At 34.9% G+C, this 17,939-nt stretch overlaps 1 protein-coding gene across 1 annotated transcript; it reads left to right on the top strand.

Moving 5' to 3' along the window:
• Nucleotides 1–1,570: 1,570 nt before the first annotated feature.
• On the top strand, nucleotides 1,571–17,333 carry LOC145600909 (RNA cytidine acetyltransferase 1-like). Its single transcript, XM_081656775.1, has 26 exons — nucleotides 1,571–1,756; nucleotides 1,872–1,963; nucleotides 2,585–2,756; nucleotides 2,866–2,988; nucleotides 3,091–3,264; nucleotides 3,467–3,577; nucleotides 3,696–3,829; nucleotides 3,969–4,062; nucleotides 4,144–4,242; nucleotides 6,620–6,756; nucleotides 7,554–7,648; nucleotides 9,044–9,167; nucleotides 9,284–9,371; nucleotides 9,454–9,553; nucleotides 9,659–9,711; nucleotides 10,363–10,539; nucleotides 10,632–10,669; nucleotides 11,365–11,467; nucleotides 12,641–12,820; nucleotides 13,869–13,977; nucleotides 14,053–14,125; nucleotides 14,202–14,349; nucleotides 15,671–15,799; nucleotides 16,178–16,303; nucleotides 16,543–16,608; nucleotides 16,690–17,333. Exons 1-26 carry the CDS (start codon nucleotides 1,652–1,654, stop codon nucleotides 16,924–16,926), a joined length of 3,087 nt encoding a protein of 1,028 aa, XP_081512901.1. The 5' UTR covers nucleotides 1,571–1,651; the 3' UTR covers nucleotides 16,927–17,333.
• Nucleotides 17,334–17,939: the final 606 nt, after the last annotated feature.

The raw sequence follows: 17,939 nt of genomic DNA, 5'->3' as shown, positions 1-17,939 counted from the left end.
TGGAAATAGAATTAAGAAGGGCAAAATTGACTCGTAGCTGATTGGTTTACGGAGTAGAGTCTATTTTGATTGTCTGAATTGAACTGAACTTATTGGAGTTGAACTGAACTGAACTAAGCGAACTGAACTGAAAATAAGTTGAAGAGAATAGGCCCGTGTACACAATAACACAAATGTTTGGCTTGAATTTGAACACTATTTGAGATAAGCATGGTATGTCGCTATATAAATTTGAATTAAACGTGATTCATATTGTTTATGATATTGTAAAGAGCTACGAAGTAATTAAGAAAAATGATTTAACTTGAATAAGACCTATCATGTGAAGATGATTCGATCAAAATAACTTGTGTTGTCATTTCTATTGGTCTATTAGAGATTTAAATTTCGTCATTATCACATGTTAATGTATAAATAAAAAAATATTATAATGGTTTTCTTGAGAAAGTCTTTGCCATTAATTAAATAAATAACACAGATTACAACCATAAAAGTAAAATACAAAGACTACACAAACCAACAAATATTTACATGACAAACAAAAACATATTTAAACTAATGATAGTATAAGAGATTCAAGTGTTCGGAATCTTCAGATGGCATGACTGTCTAACATGAACATCAATTTGAGCTAGCCTCTTGATGAAATCAATTTCATTTCCTTTCTTTCGAACTAAAAATATAATCGAGCATTACAACTATAGAGTCTATAAGGATAGTTAAAGTACACTTACGTAAGAGATTCAAGTGATGTTCAAAACAAAATATTTACTAGTATGTATAATGTTTGTTTTCAGTATTGATAGAGTGTGCAAGGACCCTTTGGGTGGTCTAACCATCTCCAATGGTGAGACTCAAGTGAGAATTTTAGGAGAAAGTGAGTATTTTTTTTTGTAATGTATACCAATAAGTTGGTATCTAAACTTAGCAACTCCAAAAGAAAGTTGCTAAGTTTAGATACTCAATTTTGAGTCTCATTTGACAAAAAGTGTGAGGCCTTGTCAATAGTCTAATATATTTGGTAATTTATTTAAATTTTACCTTTTTTTAAGTATTATTTTTTAATCTTATACTAATTGATGGGTCATAATTTGAAAGTGACATTTGTATATTTTAGAGAGTCTCACTATTGAGAATTTAAACTTTTTATGAGTTGCTAAATGAGAAGTGGGTATGATATCACCATTGGAGGTAAAAAACAACTCATTTTGTATTTCAATACTCAAACTTGAGTCTCACCATTGGAAATGGTCTTAGAGTCTTTAACTTGCCGATTGTTATAATAATATTCAATAACCGGAAAATTCATGAGAAATTTAAAAGTGTCATGTGTCCTTCTCTAGACTCTACCAACTTGTTCTTATTTTCAATTACGTGAGGTTACGAGAGATCATAATATTAGGTCACGATGATTTTTTTTTTTCAAAAAACTTGGTCTAACCATTAATTATTGCCAATTTGACTTCATGCTCCTCGTCAAAAAAAAAAAAAAAAAGAAAAAAAAAAAAGGAAATGACTCCAAGCTCTAAACAAACAAACAAACAAAACCGAAGCAAGGTATACAAAACATAATTAAAACTCTCTTAAAAAATAGCGGCCGTTTTCTTAAACCCAAAACCCTGGTTTTTCCTTATACACAGAACCACCAAAAATGAGGAAGAAGGTCGACGAACGCATCCGAACCCTAATCGAAAATGGCGTCAAAACCAGGCACCGTTCTTTGTTCGTCATCATCGGTGACAAATCTCGCGACCAAGTACTTTTTTTCTTTCTCCTCTTTTTTAATTTTCAATCAATTTTTTGCTATTAATTTGTGTTTTTTTATGTGAATTTGATTGTTGAGGATTTTAATTATTGTTGAATTTCTACAGATTGTTAATCTTCATTATATGCTTAGTAAAGCTGTTGTTAAGGCTAGGCCTACTGTGCTTTGGTGTTATAGAGACAAGTTAGAACTCAGCAGGTAACTTTCATTTTTTGCAGTTTAATTGCTTTTATTTAACCTGTTAATTTGTTGAATTGTTTTTATTTGAAGCATGTCTGTTTTTAAAATTGAATTAGCTTTGTTTTTTTATATGAGAATTAGTTGGTTTTTGTGTGAGGAATTCCCCAAATTGGGGATTTTGTGGAATATAGGAGTGGATAAGAGTTATCCCGAATTTGCTTCGGTTTATTGTCAAACAAGTGCTGAAAGATTTAACTGCTAACTCGGTAACACTTGTCGGGTTTTGTATTTTTATGTGGTTAGGTCACTGACTCACTTAGATGCCTTTAGGATGGTTTTAACTGTGAAAAAATTTACATATATACAAGAAGATGGGGGGACTAATGGATTTGTCTCAGCTGGTTGTACATTATTCATTTAGACGATGTACTTGTTCCTGCTGTTGATTTTTTCGCGTTATTTGTTCAGTTGTGTTGTAGACATGATGTCATTATGGATGTAGATTTACTTCTTTTGCGTTCAATTGGTAACATGCTATCAGTTGGGTTGTATATCAAGTTACGGAATCCCCCTCCCCTCCTCCTGTAGAGTATTGTCGTATCATGTATTGTTATGACCTATATGGTGTGCTCTCTACAGCCACAAGAAAAAACGTGCAAAGCAGGTGAAGAAATTAATGCAGAGAGGACTTTTAGATCCTGAGAAAGTTGATCCTTTTTCTCTTTTTATCGAAAGTGGAGGGATAACATACTGCTTATACAAAGATTCGGAAAGAGTGCTTGGTAATACCTTTGGCATGTGCATACTACAGGTAGTTAAAATTTTCTGTTGGCTGACCTGATCATCTTTTTACTGTATTTTATTGATTACTTAAATTGGTACTTTGTGGCTTTCTTAATTTGTTGGTTGGCTGCTTTAAGGATTTTGAAGCATTGACGCCAAACCTTCTGGCAAGAACTATAGAAACTGTGGAGGGTGGAGGACTGATTGTTTTGCTCTTGCGTTCTCTGTCTTCATTAACAAGTCTGTGCACCATGGTTATGGTATGAGCTGCTTCTAAGCTTACTTTCCCTGGATAAAAACTGTGTTGTTACTTCCCTTTCATGCATATTTTGTTAATTTTTGGTCTATTTGAACAAGTGCAGGATGTTCATGAGAGATTTCGCACAGAATCCCATTCTAATGCCACAGGGCGCTTCAATGAACGGTTCTTATTATCAATCGCTTCCTGCAGATCATGTGTAGTTATGGATGATGAGTTGAATATATTACCTATTTCAACTCATATAAGGTCAATCACTCCTGTTCCTGTTAGAGAGGTAGTCTATCCTATTTGAGAGTGTTCTGATTGAGCCAGAAAGTTATGTATACACTACCTAGTTTCTCGAGTGTAGATTCATAAGATAATTACAAAGTGTGTCTTATAAAATTAAAGAAAATGTAGTATGGCTCAAACATCCATTTTTTTTCTTTTTCTGTCCTACATTAATCATTCTGTATTAACTTGAGCTTGGGATTTAGGACTCTGATGGACTTTCAGATGCTGAACGTGATTTAAAGAATCTGAAAGAGGAACTCAATGAGGATTTTCCTGTTGGTCCTTTGATTAAAAAGTGTTGCACCCTTGATCAGGTACTGGAAAATAAGATGAGAAATAAAGTTTTTCCCTCTTTGTTCATATGATTTTTCCGATGAGGCTAATGACTGTTTTGAAGTTTAAGTGCTCAATTTTACATTATTGTATGCATAGGGAAAAGCAGTCATTACATTTCTTGATGCCATCTTGGATAAGACTCTCCGTAGTACTGTTGCCCTACTTGCTGCTCGTGGTCGTGGTAAATCGGCAGCACTTGGTTTGGCAGTTGCTGGAGCTGTTGCTGCTGGGTAGTATTTGCAAATCCCTCCTTTTCTCCTCCCTTTGCTTTTTCTAACAAGCAAAAGGAGGAAGGAATGATGTTAGATGTGTTTTTTTAAATTGCTGTTAACCTCTGTAGATATTGATTGTTAAAGTGTATATCTACAGGTATTCTAATATATATGTAACAGCACCAAGTCCTGAAAATTTGAAGACCTTGTTTGATTTTATCTGCAAGGGATTTGATTCATTGGATTATAAGGTTCAAAATTCTTCATAAATTAATATTGATTCATACACCTGTTGAGAATTCAGACCTTGAAACTAATACTTTTTTTTACAGGAACATATGGACTATGACGTGGTCAAAAGCTCTAATCCGGATTTTAAGAAAGCAATTGTGCGGATTAATATCTACAAACAACATAGGCAAACAATCCAGGCGAGGACATAATATTTTACTTGATCTGTAATATTTTGCTTCAACAAACATGCTTTTAACGATAGGTTTTTTTTTTTTTTTTTTCCCTTTCCCCCTAAACAATTTATTTAATTTAATGGCTTCTTGTGGCAGTTCTTTATGATTGTTTCTGATGAGGAATCAAACTAAGTTCTTTCAATGTTTGTCTGTTTGTTCGTATCTGTAGTGTTAGTGGATTGATGAATAGAACTTAGGTTGTTTCTGGACCTAGATGAGACCTCTGAAGTTTCTCATGTATTCATTTCCCATTATCCTTCCCTAAATATGTTCAAGAAGTATAGTTTCTCTTATATTCCGTTGATTAGATTGAAGTTTTGTCTTCCTTATGTAATACACTGCCAGCCAACTGCCTACCTTACTTTGCTTTGTGGTAATCTTTGTTTGAATGGGCTCTTATGGAACTTGTGAGTGACCCATGCTCAGAGCCCGAGAAAAGTAGTCTTTTGATCCAATGGCTGAAAACAAATGTTTTCTTTTGTTAATATATGTTAAAGAGAGCCTTCTTATGGTGACCAGGCACATTCACTTGACCAATCTGTTAAAACATATGTGGCGAGGCATGAGGGTAGTGGCTTGACATTCATACAGTCCTGTCCTTAAGAAACATTACTGGCAAAAAAAGGCTTCAGAGACAAAATAAATGTATTCCCTGCGTTTTTCGTACGGCACTTATCCAATTATGCTTATTGTGGCTGAATCTTGCATGTAAATTTCTAGTGAATTGATAAAGATTATTCAAAAAGAAAGTCTTTAGTACATGACATACATCTATTAAATAATCAAAGTATCTCTATCATATTTTATGTTATTTTTAATCAATATGATATACTCTAATTTATGGTAAACTGGTTAAGTTAAAACTTGTATAGTGTAGGACACTGCTGGTGCTTTGCATGATTAAATGGAGGGAGTGTCAGCTAGCATAAAACAAAGTGGGCCTTGTTGCAAAATATGATTTGAATATTAAGAATCTCTCTTTGTCTAGTTGGAAAAATGAAGAAAGGCATAGATGATGCCTCCTTCCCCCTCTTGAGGTTTTGCTAGTAGAGAGTAGAGACAGTGCATATTCTTTAGGGTGGGAGATGTGGAAGAGTGTGGCTAAATGGTTAACTAGTTAGTCACCTACCATTTAATAAATTGATCCCTCTTTTGTGTCCCGCTTCATCTTATGACTTACATTTGTAAGGTTAATGGTAAAAACAATTTGCTGGAATAAACAGCAGCTCAAACTTCGGTCAAGGGCGCAATTCTGCATACACTATTGACGGCAAAGGGTGATATCAATTTCTAATTATTTATGCTTCTATATTGCAGTTTATGTGATTCTGCACCCTTGGTTGAAGTTTGTGTTACTGTTTGCCCCTGCAATAGTTTGTGCAGTTGTGTGCACCTTAGATTTGGTGTTGTTTCGGCCTATTTTTCCAGAATAATATAGGTTTATAAATTGCTCTCTATATATAACGCTACATGGAGCAATGAGTCCTTTAACAGTACCTTATCTCTACAGATACTTGACATGGCCAATTTTATGTGACTATTGGTAATATTATAAATTTGACTGAGTATTTCTATATGTGAGGTGGGATGACTAAGATATTTGATGTGTAGCCTCATTTAATTTTGTAACTTTTTAGAGGCATCTTAGGATGTTAAGTGAGAATATCTTTGTGCATTTTGCAAACTTCTTTGGTCTTTGTGAAGCTTGAGTTATTCTAGCTGTTGTGGCAGAAGCTTTATGGAGTCTCAGCTAAACATGAAAATGCTAATTCTGAAAATATAGTACTTGATGTTACCAGTGAAACAGAATAGCCACAGTAAACTAATATCGCTGGGAACTCCTAAAAGCTAAGTGTTTAAAGGCATCTAGGTAAGATTTAAGAAGATGGTGGCATTTGGTGCCTGTAAAGTGTTATTCTTCTATTAAAATGGGTCTAATTGGATCTTGCATGAATACTCGTCTGTCTGAGTTAGACTGTGAGTGTTTAGAGTGATTCTTAACAAGGACACTCTAGTTTTTCTCTTTTATGTGAGCTAAATTTCCTAGAACTTATGATTTTTCCTTATTCCTCATATTAAGAGATACCAGACTAACTATTCATCTAGATTCAACTCAATTCATGTGGAAGATGAATATTTTGCTAATTGGTGACCTTATATGTGTAGACGGTTTAATGAGATATGACCTTCTCCTTTCTTTGGTATCTTACTTATTCTACCCGTATCCACATCTGCTCAAACTGTCATATAATGATTCATCAAATATGTGTTGCTTGAGTAATTGTGAACCTTTTTGTGTGAAATTGTTTGTTCACTAACTGATCCTTATTTGTGGTAACAGTATATACAACCCCATGAACATGAAAAGCTATCTCAAGTTGAGCTTTTGGTAATTGATGAAGCAGCAGCTGTTCCTTTACCTGTTGTGAAATCTCTTTTAGGGCCTTATCTTGTCTTCATATCGTCTACGGTTAATGGGTATGATATTGTTTTCTGTTTAAATTTTTAAAGATATAGCCAGTGCTTCTATGTGAATTGTTATTATTTATCTTCCTTTTCAAGAATGATTTCTACTTTGTCATAGTGCTTCTTAAAATTTCTTTTTGTGCCCTTGTTAAACTGAAAATTGTTCTGCTTTGTCTCACTTCCAAAATATCACTGAAGTTTTACTTTCTACCTTCATTCTTTAATTACAAATAACAGCAAATTATGGCATTGAAAAAGAAAAGAAAAGAAAAGAAAAGAGATCACACAGAAATGCCACCAGTATTGCCAAAACTTTGTGTCTTCCCTCTGTCCCCTATTGTTTACCCCATTGCCATGTTTTACTTTAACATCTGGTTCATTGACATTGATGAGATAGAAAAGTGTCGGGACCTAAAGTAATTTTTGTGAGAGTATACTTGTAGTTCCCCTTGGACATTGTATGGAGCAATCTTTTAGGGATGACCTAAAAAGGAATATATGGGCAGACATTTAGGGCCGGAGGGAGTATTTGGTAATTTTTGTGGATAGTAGAGGCGTAATAATTAATAATGTTAAAGTGGCACTATCAGGAAAAGTGACAATGCAGTAAATTCACTAGAGTGGATGGCTTTTTAGTGCCTTCTTGCCATATGTCCTCGCTTTGATTGCCTGAGATTGTCATTAATTTTGTGAAAATATCTGTTGTAACTCCTTAACTGGGTTTTAAAGGCAAAGCATACTAATAAATACTTTCACTTCTACTATCAATTTTCCCTCATTGCATTGCTCTCCTTGTTGTTTTAATACAGTTATGAAGGTACTGGACGATCATTATCACTGAAGCTTCTGCAGCAACTAGAGGAGCAGAGTCAGACGTCTAAGAATTTGGATAGTTCTCTTACCGGTATGGTTATATTTGTTGGTCTGTTGACTGATCAACTGTAATCATTAGTTGTTTTTCCCCTCATCTTTAAATTTGGAAAGCAGCTGTTCTTAGCTCTTTATTTTCGCATGTCTGTAAGACTGTTAGTATATGGCCTATGCTGATATGGCTGAAAATCGATTTAGATTTTACTCTGAAGGGTTTTTAAAATGAAATCAAAGCATTTAAAATAATGATGATAGAGAATCTACTTGTACATAGCAATGTATGGGTAGAAGGATCTATTGATGGAAGACTTTTGGTCCAGGATAGTGTTTTGATTCTTTCTTCAGTAAAAAGTGAGTACATCAATTTTACCTGGATCAAGGGTTTGAACTGATGTAGTGATGTGTGAATTTGTGATATGGGTTGTGCATTGCAAAACTAAGGTTTGTTAAGCCTGGAGACCACGAATCATCTTTAACTGTCAGTCAAATATATTATCTAGGGTTTAGATCAGTATTACACCATTCACTTTCCCCCTGTGAAACACAATTTAGAACTTTCGTTATGCAGACTAGAGTAATGACTTTAGGTTGTGGATTGCATTCCATACATACTGCATTCCATATAGCATTGGTTTTGAGCAAAAGTTCTAGATCTGGAACATGAAGTACTGATTGATAATCATGAAGCACAAAAATTAGGGAATTATAATTGCCTCTGAGATTAAGGGTCAACCCAAAGTTTTGCTGGATCCTGGTCATGGGTTCTTTGATTTTGTGTGTTTGAGAGAGTGGGTGGGGGGAGGCTGAGTGGCAAAAAAAAGAGCATTGAAGTTTCCCATTGATTCTCCTTGGTATAAATAGGGTCTAAGCTTTAATAAAAGAGCATGAATAAATCTTAATTCTTTGCAGAACCTTTAAAAGGTCTGTACCAAATCTTTTTATTTTAGTTTGTAGTGCTTGCTTGTGACATTTCTTTTGTTGAATTTTGCCATTTTCATGCTTATGATAATGCTTATATGATCTTCAATTCTATATCCTTATTTTTTTTATTCTTATGAAGGCATAGTATTCTTGGGCCTTTTTTCTTGTCCACTTGGTGCTGACTTTCCTTGTTATCTTTGTTAGTTCTGAGTTTTGTAGCAGCTCTTAATTAAATTCTAGTTGAATTTATATTCTTCTATGCCCTCCCCAATCAATGCCTACATTAAGGGACAGCAATAATTACTTGATTATTCCATTGGCATAAAGCCAAACTGGTTGTGATATGAGACCATTTCCGTGTGGAATAAAAGTGTGCTAATTTGCTAAATGGTCTACTACCTTACTGGCATAATGCTGCGTGGAACATTATTGAACATAGGCATACAAAAAGATAACATTTTGTATCCTGATAATGATTACGATTTGAATTTCTTATTCTTTGTTGCAGGCCGAATTTTCAAGAAGATAGAATTAAGTGAATCTATCAGATATGCCTCTGGTGACCCCATTGAGTTCTGGCTTAATGAGTTGCTGTGTTTGGATGTTGCAAATTACATACCCAATATCAACAGGTTGAAAACATGTCAAACATCAATATGACATCATTAATTCTTTGGTCAATTTACTGGTTGCCCTTCTTCCTCTTGAAAACATGCCAAAAGTAATTCTATCTCTTGTTCATAACCAGGTTGCCTCCTCCCAGTGAATGTGATCTTTATTATGTTAATCGCGACACACTTTTTTCCTATCACAAAGACAGTGAATTATTTCTACAGGTATGTCGGACATTTTGCTTTGGTTATAACTTGCATGGTCTTTATTTGCCTTCTAGGATACTTATATATACTGAACCTGCAGAGAATGATGGCTCTATATGTTGCATCTCACTACAAAAATTCCCCAAATGACCTTCAACTTATGGCCGATGCTCCAGCACATCACCTTTTTGTGCTGCTCGGTATGTGTTTGATTTCAACAAGCCTTATAAGCAATCAATGAATTAATGGTTTCAACATCTCTAACTGATATTGTTTCAAAAATCATGGTAACATTGTTTATGTAGGCCCTGTTGACGAGTCAAAGAATCATCTTCCTGATATTTTGTGTGTAATTCAGGTTTGACCTATTCTGTCATTTTAAGTTGCTTTGAATTTGTATTCCTTGTCAAAATTTGTGTTTTGGGGTAGTTATTTCCTTGTAGGGCACATCTGTGTGCACTTGTATTTCTTTTTATTTAAAGCAAGTTTCTCTCCTGTTATAATTCTTCTACCATCTCCATCCCATAATATGGTGCCTATTTTCATTGGTACCTTATTCAAGACATACCTTTGATCACCAATATCTTTAATTTTGCAATAGCTAAAGTTATATAAAGTGGATACAATGAAATTACGCATTGAGGCGAATCTAACAATGTATCACAAGTCTGTTTTTTGTCTATATATATATATATGAGAATATTTGGTCGAGCTTTTTAAAATTTGACCATGAAAATGAAATAAGCATTATATGGTGGGGCTAAGGGAGTATTGGCAACACATAATCTTCGATAAGCGTCAACAATACATGGGAAGCTAGACTTTTTTTCGCTATGATACCATGCATTCTTTGTTCTTAGTTGGGAAATTGGTGTGGCATAATTTTCTTAATTAGCATTACTAGAGCATGTCCGTACGTTGTATTGTTTTTAGTGCTGATGGATATGTCAATTCTATCTTCAGTATTGTGATGTAGTGTGCTTATTTGAATTTAAAATTTTTTCTGCAGGTCTGTCTAGAAGGACAAATCTCTCTAAAATCTGCTCTGAGGAGCTTAAGTGATGGTCGCTCTCCTCATGGAGACCAAATACCATGGAAGTTTTGTGAGCAATATCGAGAGACAGTTTTCCCTAGTCTCTCAGGTGCACGTATTGTGCGGATAGCCACTCATCCTAGTGCCATGCGGGTGAATGCTTTCTCTTGTTTTTGATTTATTGAGATTATTCTACAATCTTGAGTTTGTCACTATAATGTTGGATTTTTCCTGATTTTCTGCAGCTTGGGTATGGTTCAGTTGCTGTGGAGCTCTTGGCAAGGTATAAACAACTTAATAGTTGGCCACATTTAAAGCTGTGGGATTTATATGTATATACTGCAGCCATGCTTGTTGGAATGTTTCAACTTCCAAGGCTGCAAGATAAAGTGAAAGGAGCATACACAATTGCAATCACCGAATACTGTGCATAGCAACTGTGTATCCATGTCCATATTATGTAAAGTTCTTAATAGAAAGGCATTACCTAGACTAAGACATTTCATTTTGTCTGATCAGATCCTTGGATTCCCAGCATTGAATCTCATTTATTATTCAGAGAAATTAACGAGTGAATAACTTGATGCTGCTTGTTCATACTTCCACTTGTTATTCCATTGTCTTGAATATTTTGTTTGCTTGTGATAACCCTTGTACAATCACTGGTTTTTTTTTTTTATTTATTTTTTTATTTTCTTAAAAGTAGAAGATGAAGCAGTTGTCATAGTTTAGGCTATACATTAATTGTATTTAAAAATATATTAATATCTGATTGACAATTGGTGAATGAGAGACAAATATTTAATATTGTATTTTCTTTGATTTGTTCTGCTTCCTTGGTAGCTTTATTTCTTTTTGAAGGCTTCCTTGAGAATGATGAGATATACTTTGGAGCCAGTACTCTCTTCTGGATCATAGTATTTTCATTTCCACACTGCACACCATATCATGCTGATATTTAATGCTGCTGGCCTTCAGGTACTTTGAAGGACAGTTGACTTCCACATCTGAAGCAGATGATGATGATGATGATGAGGATATTAATGAGCCACCTGTTAGTATTGTTCAGGCAGCAGAAAAGGTAAAACTCAAATAAGTAAATGCTTTATTTTTCGTGCTGTTGTATAAAGTGGGTGTTTCTCTCTCTCTTTTTTTTTTTTTGTGTGTGTGTGTGTGTGTTCTTTTGCTAGTTCTACTTTCAGACTGATTATAGAAAACCTATAATATAAACTATATAAACATGGCTAGTTCTTTACATGGCCTGGTGTTAGTAAGGTGGGAAGCTGAAAGGACTGAAGTTTAACTCATAAGTATACTAGCTCCATTTAGTAAGAGAGAGGGTGTAAAAGCTGGGTGTAAGGTAAATTAAGAGAGATTGTGAAGGTGTATATATTGTTGGGTAAGAGGGGTATGATGGTAATTAGGGGTGAGCGTAGCAGGGTACCCTGTAAAAATATCGGTACCCGGAACCGGAACCTGTTGCAACAGGTTCCTAAGAATTGGGAACCGGAACCGGAACCTGCAGGTTCCGGTTCCTAAACAGGGTACCCTGTCTTTCAAAGTAAGCTTAATAGTTACTTGATAAATTGTGACAAATCTATATTTTTAAAAATGGATGTTCACAATAAAAGCTTACAACTTTAGTAAACTACTTCAAATATAACAAACCAACACTAATTGTCTAGAATATTTAATATCATATAGGTTCCGGTTTCATGTATCTTGTAGGGAACATGTACTAACACGCTAACAGGGTACCCTACAGGTTCTAGGTCCAAAATTTTATTACCCGGAACCGGAACCTGTTGCAACAGGTTCCTAATTTTATTACCCGGAACCGGAACCTGATCAACAGGTTCCGGGTTTGGAACCTGCGGTTCCGAACAGGTTCCGGTTCCAGATCAGGGTACCCTGAATTTTTGCTCACCCCTAATGGTAATGATTGTGTGCCTAAAATGGAATGAAGTAAAGTGAGTAGAACAAAAATCAAAACCATAAACAAAGAGTAGGGAGATTTATATATAGGTTAGATATAGAAGCTATGTAGAAACTTTGGATTTATATGAGCACGCGTTCTTCTATAGAGCTTCAACACCTTATGTAGAAACTTTGGATTTATGGCCTGGTGTTAGTTGTGTTTTGTGTATTATTAACTGTACTATGTTTTAATGGGCTTGTCCTATAAGATTAGTGTTTTTGTGTTGGTATGCCAGGCACACTTTCTAGGCTAAATTTCTCTCATATTATTATGCAGGTTTCTTTGCTAGAAGAAAATATTAAGCCCAGAACAAACCTTCCTCCACTACTTATGCATCTTCGTGAAAGACGTCCTGAGAAACTGCATTACATTGGTGTATCCTTTGGCCTTACACTTGACCTCTTCCGATTTTGGAGGAAACACAAATTTGTTCCATTTTATATTGGCCAGATTCCGGTTAGTGCTCTTACTTTCCTACCTTTTGCATTTGTGTGGGAGGCTTTTGAATTGTCATCATGAGTTTTGGTTATATAATTAGTCTGACTTGTATATGGAGTTGTGGACGGGCTTCATTAGCGAATTGCTGTTAAGTTGCAACATGTGTTTTCATTTTGGTTGCAAGTAAGCAATTTGAACATGATCTTTTGAAAAATTTGGCATCCCTTTGTATAAGGTATTTCACTTCCAAAGTTACTCTAGGTGTAGTACCTTGAGAATTTGGACTAGATATGACCTTACATCCTAGGTTTTGGATTCAAGGAGGGTTTGTAAAATATTAACAAACAGACCAAAGAGAAGAGTAAAAAACAAATAAAACTTGAAGAAAGTGTTTCAAAGTAACCAAAAGTCTTAGGCTTAAAATTCAGTTTCTTCTGATCATAGAAACTACTGAGTAAAGCTTTTAATCTATATTCTTAATCATTACCTTGAAAAGTTTAAAGTTGTACATAGGCTAAACCGCTAAATCTCATTTCATGTGATGGATGAATGAAATTGATTTTATTTTAATTCGTAGGAAGTTTTGTTTTCTGGATTCGCATTCCACCTAGATATTGGATTTTAAAATTTTCTGCTCCTTTATGTTTTACTCGGTTATTGCAGATACATAGTTTAAGAAAAATCTGAATAAGGAGATATATTAAGACTGTGAAACGATGGATGGGTGTAACTGTGTAAGTAAAAGATGAATAAAGTAAGAATGTGTGGAAAGGTGTAGTAATTGTGGGATAAGAGGTGTAAATTGGTAAAGGGGGTATGCCTAAAGTAGAATAAAGTAAATTGAGTAAAATAACAAATAAGAATGGAAAGTGAGTAGAATGAAAAAGAATAGAGGTAGTATTTGATTTGTCATCCTGCCTAATATGAGTCAAACATAATTGGGAAAACCAAGAAGATTTAACAACTGCCTTTATTCTTCATAAAGTTCACATTATATTCTCGCTTGTGCTAATGGAAGTTTGTGTTTGTGTGTGTGTGTGTGGATGTCATTTGTGTGCTAAATCAGAATGCTGTGACTGGAGAACATACTTGCATGGTCTTAAAGCCATTACATAATGATGATATTGAAGTTGATGCATCTGATCAATTGGGATTCTTGGCTCCATTTTATCGAGGTGAGTCAGTCTCCAAATGAGATGAATGCTTCTTTTATGTGCGGGGATCGTTATTGATTGTTCTTTCATCTTTAGATTTCAAGCAAAGGTTTAGTAGATTACTCTGCTCCAATGAATTTCGCTCCATGGAGTACAAGCTTGCAATGAGGTTAGCAATTCTAATGTCTGCGTCTTCATGTTTATTCATTGAAGAATCAAGTTTCTGATTTGCTCTTCTTTTACAGTGTATTGGACCCAAAAATCAACTTTGCAGAGTCAGAATCATCAGGGTTGAACATGGATGGGTTTTTGAAGACTATAGAGGAGTATATATCACCTCATGACATGAAGAGATTGCAAGCTTACGTAGACAATCTTGCTGATTACCGTCTGGTAGTATTTTGCAGATTTACTTTTCAAAGAAGCATCTAGCATGCTAGCTTATTTATGGTCCCTCCTTCCTGCAATAAAGTAGAAAAGCTCCTTATTACCCTCTTCCAATTTGATTTTCCATGTAACCATTCTGGTCTGTCTCGTTTTGATATTCCTCTTGCTTGAATGAAAATAAAATCTCCCTATCCCTTGTGAAGTAGAGCTTTGTTTCGCGCACCAGATTTTTTTGTCTCCATCACAACCACCATTTTTCTGTCATGATTCCTAACCTTCTCAACAACCTTATTATTTCTCTTTAGCAAAACCATTTTTTTAATTCCTCTCCATCTAAACCAGTTGGGCCTAGCATTTTCCTTGCAGCTTCAACCCCCCCCCCCCCCCCTATTTTGTAATGTGAATCTTCAGGGTGTAGGTGGGTGGGGTGAAAGAGGGGGGAAGGGGGGGCATGCATATTTCATTATTTTGTTCTCAGCAAAGAGTTGATAATTATGTCGCTTGAGGCTTTCTGTGTATATAGGCTGTGCAACTGTGCAAGGGACATGAATTAAGGAGTAGGGAAAAAAGAAAGGGAATTAGTGTTTTTTTCTTAGGTGGCATATTGAGATGTTGGGACCACACTAAGGGGATGACAGAGGAACTTGTATAAAGGCTGTCCAAATCTCTTGTTTGACCCACAATATAAACAATACTGGAGGGGAAGACGGTTGGAGAGAAGCTTAAAATGGGAAATACTTTTGATGAAAAGTTTTAACATAGATTTCAATTTGTAGACACTAAAGACTAAGTGCAATGGCTGATATTCATGTTTTAGAAGCCTCTAAAGGCCAGGGATTAATCTTTAGAAATAATAAAAATAGAACATGGAGATGCTATTATTTTGAGAGACCTTTGAAGTTAGTATTTGCATTTTCAAAAGAGCTATATATTCACTAATGTGCTATGCATGGATGTTCATCTGAGAAATCGAATGATGACTCTTTTGACCAAATCATAATTATAATTATAGAATTATATCTGCCAACGTATTTCAGGCAAAGAAAAAGAGTTATATGTCAAATGGAAGTTTAACTTGAGAGGTCAATGATCAGATAACACTTGTTGGTAGTGTATCATATAGTAGGAATCTTAGGGTTTGCTTTTTTCGGTGTTTTATTCTTTTCATATTTTATTGTTGTCAGTCATTCGAAATATCATGTGCTACCTTTAAAAGCATCTTTGGACTGATTTCTATAAAATCTGCTGATGCATCAGATGTTTGATAACCACAATGCACAGAAATGGGCTTTCTTCTGGATTTCTTATTTGCTATTGCTTTCTACAGATCCTAGACCTTGTTCCTGTCCTTTCACAATTATACTTTCAAGAGAGAGTACCTGTTACATTGTCATATGCCCAGGCATCAGTTTTGCTCTGTATTGGCTTGCAGAATCAAGACGTATCATACATCGAGGTTCCATCTCTTGTCTTTGCTGTTGATAAATAAATCTTTACAAATAATTGTACTACCTCCATTACATATTAGTTGCAACTTTGGAATATTTTCTCTCTCACAAATAATACCCAAAGTTGCAACTAATATGTAGTGGAGGATGTATTACCTGTGCGTCTGGAAAGGTTTTCATGTTGATGATGTCTCCATTTAGAGCAAAACTATTGATTGTGGTCAAATTTGATTCTCTTAGAAGTATCAAGGTAAATGATGAACTTAGATAAATGGATAAGGAGTATTTTTTGAAAAAAGCTTGTGTCGCTTAGACAGATCCTAGATGTGCAATTAATAGTATGTGATTTGTATCTTTGCTAATGTATCTCCTTTGCCGTTTTTCAGGGTCAGATGAAACTTGAAAGGCAGCAAATATTGTCATTGTTTATAAAAGGGATGAAAAAGTTCCACAAATACCTGTATGGTATTGCTACCAAAGACGTTGAATCAGCCCTTCCCCGTCTAAAAGAAGTAAGTCAAGAAAATTCCAAGAATTCTGACCTTGAATTTGGAAATAAGATGAATTTCCTATGCATTCTCACATAATGGTCATGGTTGTATATGGTATATTTTTATGTTAGATTAAAGTTTAATATCAGGTCTCATTTTTTCATAAAGAGATGCCATTAATCCTACTTACTGATGTGCACTATCAAAATTGTAACAACTATATGTGATGTCTTCATTCTTACCAAATGTTTCTTTTATAGATTGTGATGGAACCTCACAAAATAACTTTAGAGGAGGATCTAGACAACGCTTCAAAGAAAGTGAAGGTAATCTGATTAAGGCTGTGCCTGCTTAAACTCCTATTTTTCCATTTTTTACAATTGCACTAAGACTGATTGCTGTATCAGAGTGACATGAAGGCCAAGGCTGAAGGCTTGTTGGATCCTGAGTTGCTTCAACAATTTGCCGTAGAGGCTGACTTTGAGAAAACCCTTGGTGGAAAGATATCCTCAAGTGGCTTAGTCAGTGTTAAATCCAACAAAAGTAAGCCAGAGAAGAAGAGCAAGGTTAGCGACAGTAAGAATGAAAAGAAAAGGAGTAAAGATGAGCGTGGCAACAAATCTAACAAAAAGAGAAAATCATAAGTGGGGATTCTAGAGGAGAAGACTTACAAGAGAGAGAATCATAAGCAGAAGTCCAAGGGGAGAAGGTATACAAAGGGAACAGCCATCATTAATATCAAGACTTACATGATTCTCGAGGGCTGTAGAATGCCATGCAGTTTAGTTGCAGGATGCTTCATTTAGCTCGATTAGGAGAGCAGAGAAATGTCCCCTCGAGTGTAGTGGTTTAATCACTCGGAAATGTCATTCAATTGCTTCCATCCTTGTTGGTGGGATGCACAATTTTGTCTCGTGTGGTTAGTACTTGACTACTCACCCCAAATGTTAGGGGCAAGTAGTTTGTTTTAGGAAAAGAGAGCTTATTATTCCTTGTAAGCTTTTCTTGCTCAAGTATGTATTGTAGGTAATACTTACATTGGTTTTTGGTATTTGTCCTTAATTTCGCCTGTTTTCTTTTGCTTGTTTTTACACTCTGAGATTTAAAGAACAAAACCTGCTGATAGTTTACTCGTGATTTACATCCTCACACACTATAAATTGGTTCCATCTATGAAAAGATAGTATTGGATTCCAAGTAGATAAATAAGTTTAGGTTTGATGCAAGATTGAGAAATCTAATACGAGTACGGAGTAATGAAAAATAGAACGAGTTATCAGTTTTAGGTGACCGGATATTTCATGAAAATGTAAATTAATATGGATAATCCAAACTTTATATTGTGAAGTGATTATTGTAGATTAATCTAGACTAGATTTAGCAAAATAAGTTAATATGGATAATCCTAACTTTATATTGTGAAGTGATTATTGTAGATTAATCTTTTTTTTTTTTTGACAAAATTATTTTAGATTAATCTGGACTAGATTTAGCAAACGAGTTTGTTTTTTGTACAGTCTAAATATAAATAGGTTGAAGGTCTTGATTATGGGTCATTTTGTAAAGGAAAATTGTCAAAAACAACTTTTAATTTTTCCTTTTTGTACTTTATACTTTTTTTTTTTATTTTTTTTTTTTTGAGGGGAAGCACCGAGCT

This window comes from Chenopodium album, chromosome 21 (assembly GCF_948465745.1).
Source record: "Chenopodium album chromosome 21, dcCheAlbu1.1, whole genome shotgun sequence".
Classification (NCBI taxonomy): Eukaryota; Viridiplantae; Streptophyta; class Magnoliopsida; order Caryophyllales; family Amaranthaceae; genus Chenopodium; species Chenopodium album.
Note: the sequence above shows the minus strand (reverse complement) of the source record. Positions and strands in the feature narration are given on the sequence as shown.

Bases quoted from the DNA above. Each gene is read 5' to 3' on its own strand.
- LOC145600909 (XM_081656775.1), top strand. From the start codon at position 1,652: ATGAGGAAGAAGGTCGACGAACGCATCCGAACCCTAATCGAAAATGGC. The intron at 9,554-9,658 runs GTATGTGTTTGA...TTGTTTATGTAG, and splicing joins TCACCTTTTTGTGCTGCTCG to GCCCTGTTGACGAGTCAAAG. The intron at 16,609-16,689 runs GTAATCTGATTA...TTGCTGTATCAG, and splicing joins ACGCTTCAAAGAAAGTGAAG to AGTGACATGAAGGCCAAGGC.